At 46.7% G+C, this 18,898-nt stretch overlaps 1 protein-coding gene across 2 annotated transcripts in view; it reads right to left on the reverse strand.

Annotated features, from left to right (window-relative positions):
• PREP (prolyl endopeptidase) overlaps positions 1-18,898 on the reverse strand; it is a 171,819-nt gene that overhangs the window by 121,427 nt on the left and 31,494 nt on the right. Inside the window, exons 1-2 of one of the 2 annotated variants that reach the window (XM_079939837.1) lie at positions 15,282-15,535; positions 10,071-10,145 (exon numbers count right to left, since the gene is read on the reverse strand). In XM_079939837.1, the coding sequence (XP_079795963.1) occupies positions 10,071-10,145; positions 15,282-15,326 (120 nt within the window). In that variant the 5' untranslated portion in view covers positions 15,327-15,535. Of the gene's footprint in view, positions 1-10,070; positions 10,146-15,281; positions 15,536-18,898 lie in introns of those variants that run through there. The other variant, XM_079939836.1, reaches the window with a different exon arrangement.

The raw sequence follows: 18,898 nt of genomic DNA on the forward strand, positions 1-18,898 counted from the left end.
TTTCCCATGAATAAACAGGTTCCAAGATCTCGAAGGGTTCTCATCAGCTTCTGGGGAGAACAGGGTAGAAAAAAAATTCTGGAAGAAGGGAGACAAGTTAGGAAGCTACTGAATGCCTAGCTCAGTGGCAATGCACGCCTGAACCAGGCAGTGACAGCCTGGATAAAAACAAGAAGGGTATGAGATTCTACACAGGCAGAACTGGAGCTCCAGAGAACGGTGTGCATGATTGAATAGAGAGCTGACCCAAATGGTCAGAGTGCCATCCACTGTTATACAGGAGAGACCCAGAGGTCTTTATTGTGACACATGCCTTGATTTCCCCCAATGAGAAAATTAGAATCGCAAACACTGTCCCTCTAATTTACAAAGACGCTACGAACAAGTGAGGCATCTATGAGAACCTTAACTCCTTGAAAGCGCCCTATATAAATCAAAGGTGTTACTATTGTTCTCTAATCATGTCTAAGCATTCTCTAGGGCAGTTTTCCCAAGCTTTCTGGATCTTAAGAATTACCTGGTGAGGTGATTGGGAAATAGATTTCTACCCAAATCAGATGCTACAGAAGTAGAGCTTGGGCATGTCTATTTTTAACAAATACCCAGGTGATTTTTATGACTGAATGCTTTCCCCCTGGACATGGCAGCATGGGCTGGTGAATGGATTCCAGATACCTAAGAGAAAAGAAAGAGGCTCAGAAACGTCAGTTATCTTCGTTCTTTAGTTGTTAGTTCTTTCATAACTGTTTTCCTAAAGATACCATGTCTGATATCAGCATTTCTCATAGAGGACATGCAGGTTATTGGAACCAAGGCCGAGTAGCTGCCTACGGGGAACATATTAATGTTAAATGTACGCAAGCACCTTAAGAATTTCATCAATGGTTTGGGGTCTGCTTTTCTAAAACGGAGCTTTCCCTGGTGGTGACCAAATGGGGCAAGACTCCCAGCCTCTACTCAAGATGCGGCTCAGCCTCCTTTCGGCACTGACCTCTAGCAGCTCAAAGGTTACATGGTTCGCCCAACTCCAATCTCTGGTCTCCTAGGCTGATGTGTGAGTCCAGGCCGGCATGGGCCACATCTGTCTTGCTCATGACAACACATCCCTCTCCTCACCCCCATTTAACCCCATGCTTGGTGCAGTGGGCACACCGGTAAACCCAGGACAGGGGGAGAAGGGGAGGGCATGAGCACATATGGAGAAGGAAGGGGAATGAAACCAGTGGGCCTATGGCATTAGGGCCAGCCAGCATCCATTCTCCTCCCCAGGGCTCTACCCTGCGTAGTGAGATACTAACCTCACATAGCTGTCCTGCCACTACAGAAGCCAAAGAGGGTCCCTAAGGCTTTTACCAAATCTTTTTTCATTGTCACAGTACAGCCAAGAAGTGAGCACACATCTGGAGCTTGGCCAATCAAAACTCCCTCTCCTGGGATGCAGTCACTTGAACAAGCGACAGAGGGCCAAATCACTGTAATCACTGATGCCATCAGCAGTGCTGGGTGAAAAGTGGAAATTCCCACCACGGAGTCCCACAACTGTCTGGTTCCTGCCTGCTCTAAGCCTGGCCCTCAGTGCATCCCAGGAGCTGGCCTCATATCCTTGCTATGAATTCCTTATTTGCCTAACATGGCCAGAATTCATTTATACTGCTTGCCTCAAAAAGCTCATTACAGAAAGCAAGAGAAAGAAGACAGAAAAAGACAAGAGAGAGCACTGCTTAGAAAAGAGGATGGCCCAGGACCAGCAAACTCTATCACACTTTTGACAATTACCCCATGCACAGATCAAAAGGATGTCGTTCTCTAAATACATATTTCAACTGCGGATTTATCAGAAGTGTGTTTGCGAACATACATAAGGCTAAACCTTTCTGTAGGAGGTGGTGAGACCTTTAAGACCTGAGACGCCTTGCAGATTGAGATGATATGTGGTAACAGATTTACCTAGAGCATTTCCTGTGTCCACTAGAGGAGGAACAACACAGTAGTAATTCTCAATCCAGGTCCTTACATGAAACATTAATGAATGGATGGCAGGGCGTTTCACAGGCCAGCTTTGCCAGTGGGTTCAGAAAACACCAATTAAAAGAGGCAGTACCAAATAGCTTTAAGGTAATGTTTGGCCTAGTTCAGTCGTCGTCCTTTAGAACAACTAAGCCACACTTAGATGCCACGGTTCCGTTGGCGGAGGTGTGGGGAATTCAGTGCTTAGAATTTAAGTATCTTTTTCTAAATAACTAGAATTCAAAAGGAAAATCCTGCTTCATTTTGAGGATGAAAATAAAAAGACAGAGGCGTCTTTAAAGTTCAACATTCTGAGTAAGCAAATAAGAGGACTAGAGGCTGAAGGTCTACATCTCAAAACATTGAAGCAGCAGTGCCCAGGATGTATCATCTTTGTACACAGCTCTGCTGTGTGGGGAAAATGAATTTTTACATGCATTTTCTCAGTTGGGTGTCATTAAAACCTTGGAGCTAAGATGAACTGAGTGTGACTATATTCATTTTATAGATGAAGAAAAGGAATCCCAGGTAAGGTAGCTGGCTGTGCTCAAAGGCCAAGAAAATGAAAGACCAAGGGCTATGACTTCTATTCCCATCTGGCAAATATTCTGTTTCTCCACCCTGCCTCCCAACAGAGGTGACATGGGAAACGCCTGGAAACTCACAGGATGAAGGAACTACTTAAAAAGAGGATATTCACAGTTTGTCCTGATGTCTTCGAAAGAACACCATAAACCAAACCCAAAACCTAAAGTCTCCTATGCTGTTCATTATATCCAGTATTCCTCAGTTCCCAGTCAGCTTCATCTGCTGTCTGTTGGCTTAGAGACACTGAACTGGCCCTTCATGTTAGTGGAAGTCCTGGGAGCAAGCTTCCACGGTTGCCTCTGCGGCCTGACAGCCTGAGGGGGAAATGCAAGTGGACAGAAGGATCGTGGCTCACCCAGCTCCCCACCAGTTCTTGCCCACGCTGGCTCTGCCCCACTTTAGGAAAGCACACCGCCCAGGGAGATCTAGGCCAGACTGATACCAGCACAGAGCAGCAACTCCTCACGCTACCTGCTTTTAGGGTTAACCTCAAAGAACAAAAACAAAAGCAAGCAAGCAAAGAAAAAAACCGCATATTAGGATAGGCAGAAAGGATCCCAGGGAAAGGTGTTGACTGCCCTCAACTTTGTTCTCCACCGACCTCTGTGACATTAAAATACCTACACAGAAATCCTAGGCTATTTAAATACCCTAGAGATGATCAGAAGTCCTTTGAGATTTAAATCTTTCCTGCCAAGGAAGGGAACAGTGCGGGCAGAAAGGGGACGTTTCCAGCTTCTTCACCTGTAAGACTGAGGGACTGTTCTGTTCATTACCTTCACAGCCCCTTCTCAGCAGGTGTAATGGGCGACCCCCAACTACTCAGACAAATGGGGTGTGGGGGAAAAGACCTACATTCTGTATTCCTTTGATCCTCTCTGAAACAAATGGTGATGTCATTTTTTAGAAGGACTGAACATAAAAACAATTTTTTTTTTTTGCTGGTTCCTATTAAGAGTTCTTCTCTCATGATCCACAAGGGATGGAGCTGTCGTTACTGTCCTTTTGCCTGAGGCAGCTCTCAGAGAGGGAAAAATAAATTAGCCATTTGATATCTGCAGCTGGTATTCTACATTTGCTTACCTCCTGTACCAAAGCCCCAGGACAGAGCTTCTGTGGAAGCCGGACTTGACAACTAGTTACAATGACAGCAGCTATCCCATGAAAGGTGTAAATTTTTCCTTTCTGTATCTCCCCTTCACTAACTCAGTAACAAGTTCTGGAATATTCAACCAAGAGGCTGAAGCCACAATACGATGGAGTAAAATGGGGAGACTCTTCAAAAGGCCACAGGGACATTGCTTCTATCTGGACTTTAGGGCTGCAAAACCAAGCCCTGGGATGCAGAGACTTTCTCACTATCAGGAAGGGGCGCAGATGGTGCCACGTGGACTGACTGCACCACGATGGACGGGGAGGCCAGGGGAAAGAAATACGCATTCGGTACTCTCACAGGGACCTGGCAGCGAGACGGCTGCTTCCGTAAACTGCAAGGGATCGAGAGGCAATGCAAAGCTGAGGGGGCACAGCAGTCCCCTCGCTGGTGACATACAAGTCTCTACTATTCCCCAGGACGTGTGGTCCATCTGCACAGTGAAGAACACAGGACCATGGTAAGGTCACTGGATTTGGCAATGGGGCTGCTGCTGATCACGAAGAGAATGGTTTATACTGATGGGAGACAGGACAAAGGAAGAAGGGCTATCAGCTGCATGGAGGGGCATGCAGAGTGGCTAATCGACAGGAAAAGAGGAGATGGCCCGTGACAGTATCTGAAATGAGATCTGAACAGGGCACACCCAAAGGGGCCAGGACACCAACTGAGAGGAAGAAAGAGGCTGCAAAGAGCTAAGGCCGAGTGTGGGGTTTGGGGTTCACTTGTTAGTGTCCCACAGGAAACTTAGGAAGTTAAAGATTAGGAAGTGAATCACATGCACATTACTGTCAGTGGGTGGGGGATGGGTGTCTTGCTATGAGTAGTCTGGAGGCTCAAGTTACCTCGGTGTCAAAATATCGGGGTGCATCAAGGCTGCTACATACTTCCTTCCATGACCTGCAAAGGACAAGCTTTTTTTTTTTTTTAAATAGATTTATTTATTTTTATTTTTGGCTGCGGTGGCTCTTCCTTGCTATGCGCGGGCCTTCTCTAGTTGCGGTGAGCGGGGGCTACTCTTTGTTACGGTGCGCGGGCTTCTCATTGTGGTGGCTTCTCTTTGTTGCTGACCACGGGGTCTAGGTGTGTGGGCTTCAGTAGTTGTGGCTCGTGGGCTCTAGAGCGCAGGCTCAGTAGTTGCGGCACATGGTCTTAGTTGCTCCACAGCATGTGGCATCTTCCCGGACCAGGGCTCAAACCTGTGTCCCCTGCACTGGCAGGCAGATTCTTAACCACTGCTCCACCAGGGAAGAGCCTGCTGAATGGGAAGTATGGACTGACCATCTGTTGGGACCTGCCTATCTGTCTTCAAATCCTTTTTAATGACTGCAAACCTCCCTCTCTGCCATCTCACACTGAAAACTTCCAAGGTTACCCTGGTGTCCCATTTACCCCAGTGAGATTTCACTATGGTTCAGACACCTCAAGAGTATATCACACTTACGAGATGTCTAAAGGGCTTTTAACCCAGAGCCTTCCCTTTATCTTATTACTGTTTAGGTTGTATTTCCATACAGATGCTCCTAGAATTACACACATACTTTATAAAGTTGTAATCACTGGGAGCACTACAATCTTGCATCCTTCTCCCACTTCATATTCTACCTTAAGCACTTTTTCACTTAGAAAGCAATCTTTACAGCCCAACATTTTAATAGAGGCATGTACTATTTCGTTAAGCAGATCCACCAGATTTGACTTAAACACTAAACTATTGTTGGAAATGGTGATTTCCAATTTTTCACTATTAAAAATAATGCCCCAGGAGCTTCCCCGGTGGCGCAGTGGTTGAGAGTCCGCCTGCCGATGCAGGGGATGCGGGTTCGTGCCCTGGTCCGGGAAGATCCCGCATGGCGCGGAGCGGCTGGGCCTGTGAGCCGTGGCCACTGAGCCTGCGCGTCCGGAGCCTGTGCTCTGCAACGGGAGAGGCCACAACAGTGAGAGGCCCGCGTACTGCAAAAAATAAAATAAAAAAAATAATGCCCCAAACTGGCCCTTTTCTAGATCTCCCTATTTCTGAAGTGACACTATTACTCTCCCAGTAGGCCTGAAAACTCTTCTTCCTTAGGTATTTGCTTTTTGCTATCAGATGGGTTGATTTCTCATCATTGCTATTGATTTTACATTTATTTGGTACATACTCACGTCACTTGAATGCATTAATTCTAAAAAGTTTTCAGTTGTTTCCCTGAGGTTTTCTAGACACATAATCATAGAATCTATAATTAATGATAATTTTATTTTCGCCTGTACAAATTTCAGTTCATGTTTTATCGCACTGGTCAAAGCTTTGCAAACATACAAAAATAGTAGTGACAGAGATATTCCAGCCTAGCGCTTAGGTTGTTTTGAATATTTATCTTATTAAAGTTATTTCTATTTTTAGCTTTGGATTTTAATTCTTAAAATATTAACTAGGTTAATTATAGAATATAGGTTTAATCTATGAATGTAATAATATTAAATTGTTCTTGAATTCCTGTGACAAATTCTGCTTTTTTTTTTTAACCTGCTAACATTATTTAGTCTTTACATCTATATTCACAAGAAAGGTTGGTCCCTATCTTCACTGTCCAAAATGGTAGCCACTAGCCCCATGTAGCAAATAAGCAACTGATCACGTGGCTGGTCTGAATTGATATGTGCTATAAGTATAAAATATATACTGGATTTTGAAAACTTACTTTAAAAAAAAAGAATGTAAAATATCTTAACAGTATTTTATATTCATTACATGCTGAGATGCTAATATTTTGAGTATACTAGATTAAATTATTACAATTAATTTCATCTGTTTCTTGTTACTTACTGTGGCTACTAGAAAACTTTGAATTATCTACGTGGCTTACATTATATCATCTATTGGGCAGTGCTGAAAACACTGTTTCCTCTTTACAAAGGTTGAATTGACCTCAAAGAAACAACTGAGTTGTGTAGGATCTTCTACAAACTGGAACATTTGCTATAAAATAGGGTTACGTGGGCCTTCAGAGCTTGAAAGAATTCACCCAGATTCAAGTCCCCACCACCACTGTCTTTGAGAATTTTCTAAGTTACAAGTCTGCTCCGAGATTCTTTTATAAAGGATAGAGCCTCAAATGCCAGGAACTCTCAGAGTTGGATAACCTATATTAAATACTAGATTAAATCAAAGACTTACCGACAGCATTTCAGATCTTAGTATAAATGAGCTATCAATGTTCCTCACTTCCGGGCTGGTTTTTCATTGAAAACGTAACAAGCAGTTTTTCTTTGATTTAGAGGTTACGTGAAGATTTTCCTTTACACCAAGGTATGGCTAATACACCTGTGTGTACGTGCCTCTCACTGTGAGTAGAAAATGTTCCTGCTGCTCTTCTGAGTGTTAGAAAAACACACTCTGTCTTTTCAGTCTGAGACCGAAATTTCACTCATCAGATTTCAGGTGACAACTAGCTCGCGTCAATAACGAGGTTGTTTAGGGGGAACTGGGCAAGGTGTGTATGGAGGATGCAGGGGGAAGGCACGAGCTGCAAAGCCCTCTGACACCTGAGGTACACCGTCTGAACAGGTCAGCGTGGGAGGGGGGTGGGGGGAAGCCGAGGGTACCTGCAGGAGGACATACAGAGTCCCACGGCAAGCACAGACATGAATATATTCCTATAGCTTGCATTTCCAAAGCTATTACACCCAGAGTCTTTGATCTTTTATCATTTCTTTAATGTGGACTGCCTGGGTTCCACTGGACTGCCTGGGTTCCACTCTTACTAGCTACGTGAACTTGGACATGTTACTTAATCACTCTAACTCAATTTCTTCATCTGTGAAATGGGAAAAATAAAAAGGCCTATGTCAGAGTTTGAGAACTGAATGGGATAGGGTATGCAAAGCTACCAGTGAAGTGCCCTGCACATGGTAAACAACCAGTCAATGTAGACCACGAAAATAACAGTGTATACGTCAGTGTCATTAGCGTCTATCCAGTGTTGACTGCAAGATCACCAATTGGCAAAGTTTCATCTACTAGTAAGTGGCTCGTCAACCACAGGACCAGCCATCATCAATTAAGGAACAGCAAAGTATGCATCCATTAACACGTAAACAAAAGCTGGGTCGTTCCAACACAGCTGCATCACTCAATCACCATCAAAGGCTGAAGGAATCCAGGTTGTACCCAATACCTCAGACAAAGTAATCGTCATAGAGATAGTCCTTGGGGACAGTTTTCCAGCGATGCACAGGAAGTTCATCTCCTTCCCTCCATTACAGGCTATGAAGCTGCCTGTGACTCTCCATTCCCAGGCTCAATCCTGTCACAGCTCAGCCCAAAGCTGGATGGACAAGGTCATCTGTGGCAGAGTGGAGGCTAGGAGGCGGCCCACACCTGCTCCCTGCTCCGCTTAGCCTACCTGCGGAGCTAGAGCCTTTGCCTGCCCCTCAAGTGACCCATCTGTTTCTCACTTGGGGATGGCTACCCATCAACCTGTATAACCCACTGCTTCACCAAAGGAAAATGAAAACCCAGATACCAATCATTCTCACCCATGAGACCTCTGTCTTTCTTGAAGGGAATCAGGAAAGGGTGAGAATGAGGCAGTATAGATAGAAGTAAAAACCATTAGAAGATCTCAAAATGGTGGTGTGCTTACTTCAAGGGAAAGGACAGGGAAGAAGTTTTAAGAGTTTCTGCAGTGGGCAGAGGAGGAGAAAAATGCTAGTCACGAAGAACAGCTGAGAGCGGCGGCAGAAAGGGAAGCAGGCAGGCCAGTGCTTTGGAAATGAAGAAAGACTTGATTCCTGCCTCTACTTTCTCCTCTTCCATGTATCATCGTGCCTGGCTAAGCCCTTCCCTCCACTCCGTTCCTGGTGAAGCTTTTCCCTAAGGACATGAAGGTGGTGGAGTCTGCAACCCCACTGGCCAGGGAGTGTGAAAGGGTTGGGGATGGGGGATGGGCAAGGAGAGAATTCCGATTCCACTAGCCAGGTCCACATCAGAAGGGAATGCCTTCCTGGAAAATCTGACTTGCCTTGGAAATCTGAGTTCAGTTCTCCAGAGAACACTGGTATATACGGTGGCAAGGGACCACAAGATATAAGAGCAGCTAAGACATAGGCTTTTAGAAGCTGGCCTAGAGAACTACTCAGCATGCATTAACTTTTTTTTTTTAATGGGAAATGTACTCTGGGATTCTAAAGAAGCTCAAATAAACTTCTGGAATGCTGAGCACATTAGAAATTGTATACATATTTTTACATACTAAGTTAGCATGGCTATAAATAAAAGAGTCAAGGAACTCAGAGTGGACTGGAGAAACACTATTCCCTCAACCAAGCAAACTTAACCACATAGAGTATATGTAAATAATGAATCTCAAATGACAAGTCTTGGGCACTCCAAGGAGGAGAAAATACCCATGGGACATGGCACTTAAAGGTAAGCTTCGTTAACGAAATGAGACTTCAGCTCAAAATACTACGTTTCTCCAAAGGAATAGGAAAGCCTCATATTTTTACACAGAGTGGAAAATTCTCCCCCTACCCCCTTATAAAATATAAGAGGATGCTTAGAATTTAGTTCTCTTATAATTTTATTGTTGTTGCATTAAAATCAATAAGTAATCTATATGACCAGCATTCAGTTTTCAGGACCTGGTACTTCTTAAATATATACGATTTTCTTTCCTTTGGAGAAAATGTATTAGGCAATTTTTTCCTTCACATAATTTTTCTGTAGGGTTTCATTTTCCTTTGGTAAAATTCTGTTTTCCTTCTTTCAAATATTTTCATTTCAAATAGTTGGTTCATTAGTGTCCCTATAAACCATGAACATTATTCAAAACAGTTACGTGACCTTCTATGGGACTAAAAATGCTTTCACCTCTTTCCCATGAATCATTTCACAGAAAAGTGGCAGTACCAACATGTCTATTCACCCTCTCACTGCAGACAACACAGGATGATACCAGAAGGGAAACGCCACGGTTATTGATGTCTAGGGTTTGGTCTGAGCTACGAAGCCCGCCTTATGTTTATTATTATTATTTTTTACATCTTTATTAGAGTATAATTGCTTTACAATGGTGTGTTAGTTTCCGCTTTACAACAAAGTGAATCAGTTATACATATACATATGTTCCCATATCTCTTCCCTCTTGCGTCTCCCTCCCTCCCAACCTCCCTATCCCACCCCACAAAGCACCCAGCTGATCTCCCTATGCTATGCAGCTGCTTCCCACTAGCTATCTACCTTACGTTTCGTAGTGTATATATGTCCATGCCTCTCTCTCGCTTTGTCACAGCTTACCCTTCCCCGCCTTATCTTTAATCACAAACCCTAATTTACCTTTGTCTGCTCGCTGTCTGGGTCTTCAAGCCAAGCGTAAGGGTCACAGATTTTATGCCCATGATAATCCTGTACCTGCAAAAGACAAAATATGGTATTAGATAACTAGTGTCTAATCCCAATTAAGTTACTACTTTCCGAATGTGGTACAGAGATAGGAAAGGGGCAGTCAGAAACAGCCCAATTGGCTCACTGGCAACGTGTCTGCCCAAATTACCACATGAACCAAAGCTGGCAGGTTCTCAAAGGTGTCAAGCCACCCTTCATGAAAAGAACGTTTTAGCTAGAGAGGGAAGAAAGATGAAAGGTCAGAATAGGAACCTCTCCATCTGTACAACACAAAACAAAGGCCTGCCGCTGTGCTAAAGAAACTTGAAAACGTGTTGTCGTAGCAAAGCACAGAATTACACAGTGCAGTGGGGATGCCGGAAGGGCACGCTTGGGAGGGAGCCACCGCACACGAGTGCACTGCCCTGTTCTCGCTAAGCTGACTGATGATTAGAAAATCTCCCTACAATGTACAATATGATCCGCTGTGCCTTTAAGTCTGAACTGCCAGAAAGCAAGTTAACTAATGTGCAATGATACTAAGTGACGTCAGCTGAGAAAGCTGACTTACATGCCATAAAAGAACGTTTCTAAAACTGAAGCTTTTCTTCCGTTTAGTGCACTGTTATGAAATGCTTTCTTTCACTGTGTAGAAAAGGAGGCGCAAAGGCCTCACGCATTGGGACTACCCTGAAATTTAATGAATAAAATTGCCGAGCGCAAGAAGGGCCTGACTGAGGGGACACTTCCAGGAGCGCTCACAGGAGCTGATCTTCAGAACCACGTGGGAGCTTCTGAAAAACCAAATTCCTGGGCCTGCCCTCAGAGACGAACCGAGACCAGAAGAATGACAGGGAGTCGCCACTCCCCAGGTGATGATGCCTAAAGAAACTATCCACAGGTAAATGTCACTGCAGAACCTCTCCATTTCATACTCACGTGATTAATCTAATCAAATGAAACCACATGGACAACGTCTTTCCAGTCAAGTCTCTCTCAACAACTCATTAACATTCCGGCTAAGGCTTCTTATATGAGGTTGTCCAGAAGACTACCAGTGCCTCCAATGAGTTTTGCATCTGTCTCCTTGTTTTGTTCTATAATACCAAAATGTAAGGGCTATTTCCGAAGGAAAGAGAACACTCTCCTGGAAAAAGAAAACCTGCTGTTTCTACTGCTGGTCAAAGTTTCAGCGTGGCTGCTGGCCAACTGAGAAGAATCTCCCCCAAGCCTCAAACCTCAGGCTTTCTGCAAGGGGTCAGCATCTGTCCTCATCTGGTGCCAGAGGAGAGCACCTGGGGAAATGCACACCTGGAAGAACGGGCAGTTCAGGTGGAACACAGGAACTGTTCTCAGCAAACAATGACTGACAAGTGCAACTGACAAAATCAGACGAGAGCCTTCCTGATGAGTCTTCCTAAAATTACCAATTTTCAATCCTTACCAAAAGCCTCTCTAAATTTTAGCTGATTATCATCACTGAAGAAAAGCTTTCTGTCTTTTCTTCTCATCTGCAAGTGTCTTACATTCTACACACCTTGGAATGGTTACAAAATATGCTTACAGTAACAACCATCTTTTCTCTGTCAATAAGGAATCAAAAACATTTAAAGTTGTGAAAGATCTTCCAATCCGGTATTTTTAGGAGCGATGTCAGGCACAAGATGGCAACACGCCCAGGGCCATACCGAGTTCAGAGTCAGCGCTGTGACTCCAAACGAGCTGCCGACAGCTTTTCCCCAAATACTCCTTGGAGGGGACAGACCGGACACTTAAAAAACGTTCCTCGATTATGATGCTGTTAGAACTCAGACATATCCAAAGACTTCACTTTTCATAAAGAAGGGGAAAAGACGAACTGCAAGTCATCTTAGCATTACGGCTAAGTGAAGGTGCTGCCAAGTGCTAGACCCAAAGCAATGCGCATTCGCTGCATATCCATGTTGTCGTGCCTGATGCTTTAAAGCGACCCTGTGATGACAGTCCTACTTTCCAGACTACAGAATGCAATTCCCAGAGACTGGAGGGCCACAGATCGACTGTGAGCTAAACACTGCGCCACAGCCACGTTATCTGATTTGGTCCTCACTGGGAGGTTATTCACCAACTCATTTTTCCAGATGAGGAAACTGAAGCTGGAGAGAATTAAAGCAATTGACAAGGGTCAGACTTAATAAGTGGGAGGGAGGACCGTGACCCACCTTGAGCCGACCTCAAAGCCTGCGGACTCAACCTTTGGCTAATGAAGCAGGCCAGTTCTGAACTGGCAGGTGCACAGCTGGACCTTGACTCAGAACCCAGTGTATCCTACACTGGACTGCCTCCTGAACGGTGTTTACCTCTGAGCAAACAGCCCCATCGCCATCTAAAGCAGACTGAAGTTAGTTATCAAGCAGACATTTTTAACCAGGACAAGAAACTGATTCTCTCCAGGAGAATCCCAGGAGCCGAGTGCCCTCCCCCCATCCCGCCCACTCCCTACATTTTTCTTTTACAAGATGATACCCTACAAATGGGGTGATCTCATAGCTACATCCCCTGAACTCAAGTTGTGCAGTATCTGATTCTCCCATCTGATTTAAGTTTGCAAACCATGCCTTATTTTCCCGAGAGGCTTTAAAAATAGAGTCCTGACAAGACACTGTTACTGTTCAATATTTCACTTGTATTGTTCAACAGCTCACCTGCTGCCTTCAGGATGAAGTGCAGACTTGTACACACAGCACGCAGAGCCCATCAAACCTGGCCCCATTTTCTTTTCTTTCCCTTTCCAGCCCCCTTCCAAGCTCATCCACCCACGGATATTCTGGCCTTCCTGCCATCCTAAAACAAATGCAATTCCATGACTGTACAGCCCTACATAACGATGACTTTAAGTCACACGCCAGAAATGTCCTTTCTACCTTAACCAACTGGCCAACCTCCAGGCTCAGTTCACATACTGTCTCTTCCTACTGATGGAAATTAATCTCATCCTCCCCTGTGTTCTCCACTCACCCTATACATTCTTCTAACTGCTGTAGCAGGCCCGAACTCCCTGAGGGCAACACTCTCAGGGGGGATGGGCAACGGCATTACAGTGGAATGGCAAGGTTTCCAGAACTCTGCTCACTAAAGCAGAAATCCACCACAAAGGGTTGCATGCTCCAACCCCACAGTTCAGCAGGAGACTGTGCCGTACGTAGCTGGAAGATGCTCAAGGGAGAGAGACAGAGAGCTACAGCAATCTCTAGCACCTGCTGGAGAGAAACGAACCCATCCTAGAAATCACGACTACAATTTGAGCAAATGCATAAGTCAAGCGTAGGGTTAGTAATCAGGACTCCGTCACAGGAAAAAGATACTCCACGCAGGCTATCAGGGCTGGGATAGATACACTGGGACCCACAGAGCAGGGTCCAGGCTGGACTAGAACCACATTTCCTTGGCCTTGAGGTTGACCGTGAGTTCTTTGATGAAAAGGAACTGGAGAGTATTAAAATCCACGGTATACTCTTTCAAGTTAATTGTTCCTAAGCTTTCTGATGTCTTCAAAAAATCCTCACTTAACCCTTTCAAGAACTGTAAAACACAGATAAGTGAACTGTAGGATTTTGGTAACCCTTAAAGGGAAAAACTAAGCAAGAAGCAACCCTGCCTTTAAAAATAAAACAAAACAAATCTAAAACAGCACTTATCAAACCCACATAATAGTTCTTTATAATTTTAATCTCTCCTGAAAACTCAAAGATTCTCAAGAACCAAACTGAGATATTCATGTCTTCCCGTTACTAAAGTCCGTTACACTGCAGGGCTGGACCATCATGTGAATGAATGAAGGATGATATTCTTACTACAGCAGCAAGTAAGCTCTGTGATTAGCCAAGCCGGCCCGAATAGTTCACATATGGGAGAGAAGGCCTGTAACAGGTAAGTGATCTGCCAAAGAGCATCCAGCAAGTGAGTGACAGAACCAGAACTAGCGCTCAGTTCTTCTTACTTGGTCTCTCCTCTTTTCCATTCCGGCTGGATCACTTTACTCCCAGACACAAAGGAAACAACTCTCTGAACCACAGGGATACAGCTTCTTGGGCGTCAGAGTAAATTTAATAAGCGAGCAGCTGAACCGGCTGAGAAAACATGGTTACCAGATGACCACAGGTCAAAGAAACCATGGATGCATCAGTGCCACTTGGGAATCTTAATTTAAAGCAATACGTCCTTTACGCTAAAGCCCCAGTACCCTTTATCCCCAAATGAGACTGCTTTAAAGTACAGACTTTCTGGCATAAATCTGGTCAAAGCAAACAGAAAAAAACCTAGAACTGTATCCTACAAAAATCTTTTTTATTTGGATTCCATTTTAAGTAATCTGAAGAATTTGGCTATTCCTACCAGAATCATGCCCACAACATTTGGATTTACTCCAGTTCTTAAAATGCCAAACTAATTTTTACACACACAAAAAGTGTTTGCCCAGAATTCCACCCTGGGGACCTCAACAGTGACCCTGAGGTCATCTACAGCTGAAGGAAACGGTGGCTAACCCCTGCACTAGGCAAAACTTCATTCTTTAAAAGGCCATCCTCTCCCCTTCGAAGACCTCGTCTCGACCCCACCAGCTCCTGCTCTAGTTTAGGAACACTCGGATCAACACTGCCACAGCTCGGGGCCCTGCTCCACCTCCCCCAGGACTCTACCTCGGCCCGGCCCTGCATCCCCAGCGCCCGTCGCCCAGCGCTCGGCCAAGGGCAGGGGAAGCGCTCGATACACGTTTTAAAATCGAATGAATGAACTTCAACTCTAAGTATTTTTAATTTGTGAGTTGAAAAAGTTTGCTTTTGTTTTATAATTGGACATCACCTACACGCATACACACTTTTTCCTACCACCATATTTAAGCCAGAGCCTCCTCCGGTCAAAAAGCAGTGACACGTTCTGTCTTCCCACTCCCTTAAGATGCCCATTCCCACCTGGGCGTCTGCCCTTGACCCCGCTGATCTCCTTAGGAAGCGGCCCAGCGGCGGCTGACCACCGACTCCGCCGCCAGCAGGCGGAGGGTGGCCGCCACCAGGGCCCCCTCGGCTAGGGAGGAGCCCGGCGCCCCCCGCCCGGCCTTGCAAACAAAGGCCGAGGGGGAGGGGAGGGCAGGAGGGGAGGGCAGGGGGCGGCGGGGGTACTCACGGCGGTCTCATCGCGGTACACGTCGGGGTACTGGAAGGACAGCATGGCCGGGGGCGCGGGGGCGGCGCGGGCTCCGGAGCGATCGCGAGGTGGCCGGGCGGGCCGCGGGGAGAGGCGGGGGCGCGGGCTGGGCGGCGACGGCGGCGGCAGCGGCGGCGGCGGCGTGCAGCTCTTAGCCGGGACTCACGACCGGACCTGCGGCGCGGCGGCGAGGACTTGCGGGAAGCAGGAAGGAGCTGTCGGCGAGGCCGGCAGCCCCTCCCCGGCGGGCGGGCCCAGCGGCAGCGGCGGCGACAAGAGGAAGGGGGCGGCGCCGTGCGTGCGCCAGGCCGGGCGCACAGCTCCCTCTGCTGGAGCGCCGGCCGCGCCCGCGCCGCCCGGGCTCAAGGACTGCTGTTCCCGGCGCGTGGCGCACCCACGCCGGGACCACCGCCCCAGGCATCCCCGCCACACCCACAATGCCACGGAGCCGGCCACACGCCCCACACGGTGGCCCCGGCCACCCGGCCACCGCGCCGGGCACACGTACGGACACGCCGGCGGGGCCACCACGCCTCCTGCCCCCTCCCGCCCTCCCTGAAGTCCCCCCGCTGGCCGCTTCGCCATTGCCGCGCTCGCAGGGCCTCCCTCGAGCCGAATGAACCGCAGGGTTTGCGTATTGATTCCCCCATCTTCCTGTTCCCGTACTGGGTAGGGGCGGCGAGGAGAGACCGGGCCTCTCCCCAGCCTTGAGAGCGAAGGGCTTGAGGTGACCTAATTTACACTGCCTGTGACCCTGGACTTGGGAAGGAAGGAATAATGGATCGTGAGGACCATAAAGGAAACACACCTCTTTTCTTAACCCCCCTGGTGGACGCTGTGTGGTTGGGCAGCTGGATTATTTAGGTGCGATGAGGTGTAAGACAATGGATGAGCCCTTGAGATTTACCAGTTGAGAGGGGACCAAGGTGGGAGGACTGGAAATCATCTAGGGTCTTTTCTTCATCCTGCCGGTTCCTTTATCGGCATCTCTTTTCTGCCAGTGTGTTTGTTTATTGAGCATCTTTTATGGGGGGGTGCGGGGGGGGGTATTAGATGCTTGACCTCAAACCCATGAAATTTTAATAGTTATATTTATTCGTCCTCGGGCTAGTGATAACGTGTTCTGGCCTTGCTTTCCGGACCATCAGGAAGAAGCTTTATAGCCCCAGTTATCAGAGCTATGGTGTGTGCCCAATGTGTTTTGTACTCCTGGCTTCTTAAAAGTCCTGGGAGGAGGGCATGGGTGTGACCAGAAAGTCCTTCACGTCCTGAATTCCAGGAGGGCACGGTAACTGTTGTAAACTTGTGTCTTCTGTTTCATTTTTATTACCATCCCAATTCCGTGCCTCACCCACAGTTCAGCCTTTCTGTTAGTGGTGGGATGTTTGATAATCATGTTTTGCATCTGTTTCCAGACCCATCCTCCTTGGGCAACCTGAGAGTCCTCAGTTCTGGTAGAGCTCACACTACTGATGCCAACTTTGTGCAAACAAACACAGAGGCTTAGCACTCTGCAGCCCAGTCATCACCTCCTGCCTTGCCTGCCTGTCACCTGGCCCAGGGGCCACCAGGCATTACCTTATGCTTCTGCCGCTTGTGGTTGTTTTTTGAGGGCAACCTAGGAACACCTGTCCCAGCAGATTCCCTAACAACAACAACAACAATAGTTAATGCTTATTAACTGCTTCTGATATGCCAGGAAATCACCTTATTTAAACTTTGTGAGATGAGAACTAATAATATCCCAATTTTGCAATTGAGGAAAACGGGCTGTCTTTAGCCTGGGACTTCACAAATAATGGAAAAAAGAAAAAAGATTCAAGATTCCCAGATTGCTCTGATGCCAACACTCATTCTTAACCACTCTGATGGTCTCCCTCTTCACAAATAAGTAGCATTCTGTGGTCTAACGCACACCTGTTAATAGGTGGAACTTCCCTAGGACTTCATTTTATCAGGACCTGAGGTAGAAATTATAGGAATTGTGGTACCCAAAGGACAAATCACAACTCAAGTAACATCCTCTGTTTCCCTCCAGGCAGTTATCCTGGTGCCCAGCTCCTCTGGTCCCTGAAAGCCAAAGGTTTGTACGTGGCCCAGGCAGTGCAGTGAGCTGCCAGCAATAGATAGTCTGCACCTGCAGTGACGTGGCAAGGAGAGGAAGACTGGATAGCACTATCCCGCCCCCTGCTGGCCTGGCTGATCGTACACTACCTACATTTGCCACGTACTTGATATGTGTTGTCTGCTTTCATCCTCCTAACAAAGACATTTTGCAGATGAGGAAAAGGAATCTCAGTAGCTTTAAAGGAAACTGTCCGATGTCATCACACAGCTAAGACAGAGCCAAGATTCAAATTCAAATCCGTCACTTGACTGAAAAGTCCCTGCTCTACCTTGACCATAGAAAACGGAGAGAAGGGAAGTATTTGGGCCATCTCAGAAATGGAAGTGCTACCTCCAGAATAAACCTCAGAGTGCCGTTTGACACCCGTCACTGCACACCATTTGCAGGGGAATTACAGAATTCACACTGTGACTCATGCTCTAACCTAGAACTCATTCCCGCAGCACAAGGCCTTTTGGGGATGGGCACTAGCAGAGATACAGAAAGACCTCCAGGGAAGCTGGCAGCCCCTTTTCTAGTGCCTGACCTCAAACTTTGCAACCCACTCAGTTAACCAGAGTCACCCTCCTAGGGAGGCAGGCTAGTGATCATTTACTGCTGCTTGGCTATTTCAACCCCGCTCCAAGTTCTTGTCAAAGTATTCCTTCCCACCAACCAGAGTTGATTTCTGGTAAATGCACAAGGATGCTTAGTCAATGGGGTAAGTGTAGACTGAAATCCACCTCACCCTCCACTTGCCACTCCGCGTACACGGGCTGCATTCACCTGGAGGAAGGGCTGTCTTTATCATCTCATAAAGGTCCGCCAGCAAGGGGCTGCATCTGCCCCGGGGGAAGCCTATTTCTCTGATACACACCAAGAGTGCCGTCTCGTTAGCTAGCACCCCTTAAAGCCTGATACCTCGTGTGCTTGCCCCGATGAGCCATCCTTTAATTTGACTTCTGGTTTCCAGGTAAGTAGCTATTTACCCTGACTGATTGGTGGAGCGCAGTCATTTACGACTGCTTTCCCCCAAAGATTTATATTACGTTTTCCAGTGTGACTCAATGGAAGTTCGTGTATATTCCTAGATGCAAAGCCTCACGCAGCGTGAAATAGCACCTGGAATAAGAGTGAGTTTCTCTTTTTGGCCCTGCCGCTGTTTCACTGGCTTTGAATGAGTCCTTACATCATCACTGTTTTTAATCTACAACAGGAGAGAACTGGATCAGGTGGTTTCAAAGAATTCTTTTTTTTTTTTTTTTTTTTGCGGTATGCGGGTCTCTCACTGTTATGGCCTCTCCCGTTGCGGAGCACAGGCTCCCGACACGCAGGCTCAGTGGCCATGGCTCACGGACCCAGCTGCTCCGCGGCATGTGGGATCTTCCCCGACCGGGGCACGAACCCGTGTCCCCTGCATCGGCAGGCGGACTCTCAACCACTGCTGCCACCAGGGAAGCCTTCAAAGAATTCTAAGATTCTTTAGTTC

This window comes from Stenella coeruleoalba (genome assembly GCF_951394435.1).
Source record: "Stenella coeruleoalba genome assembly, chromosome: 12".
Taxonomy (NCBI): domain Eukaryota; kingdom Metazoa; phylum Chordata; class Mammalia; order Artiodactyla; family Delphinidae; genus Stenella; species Stenella coeruleoalba.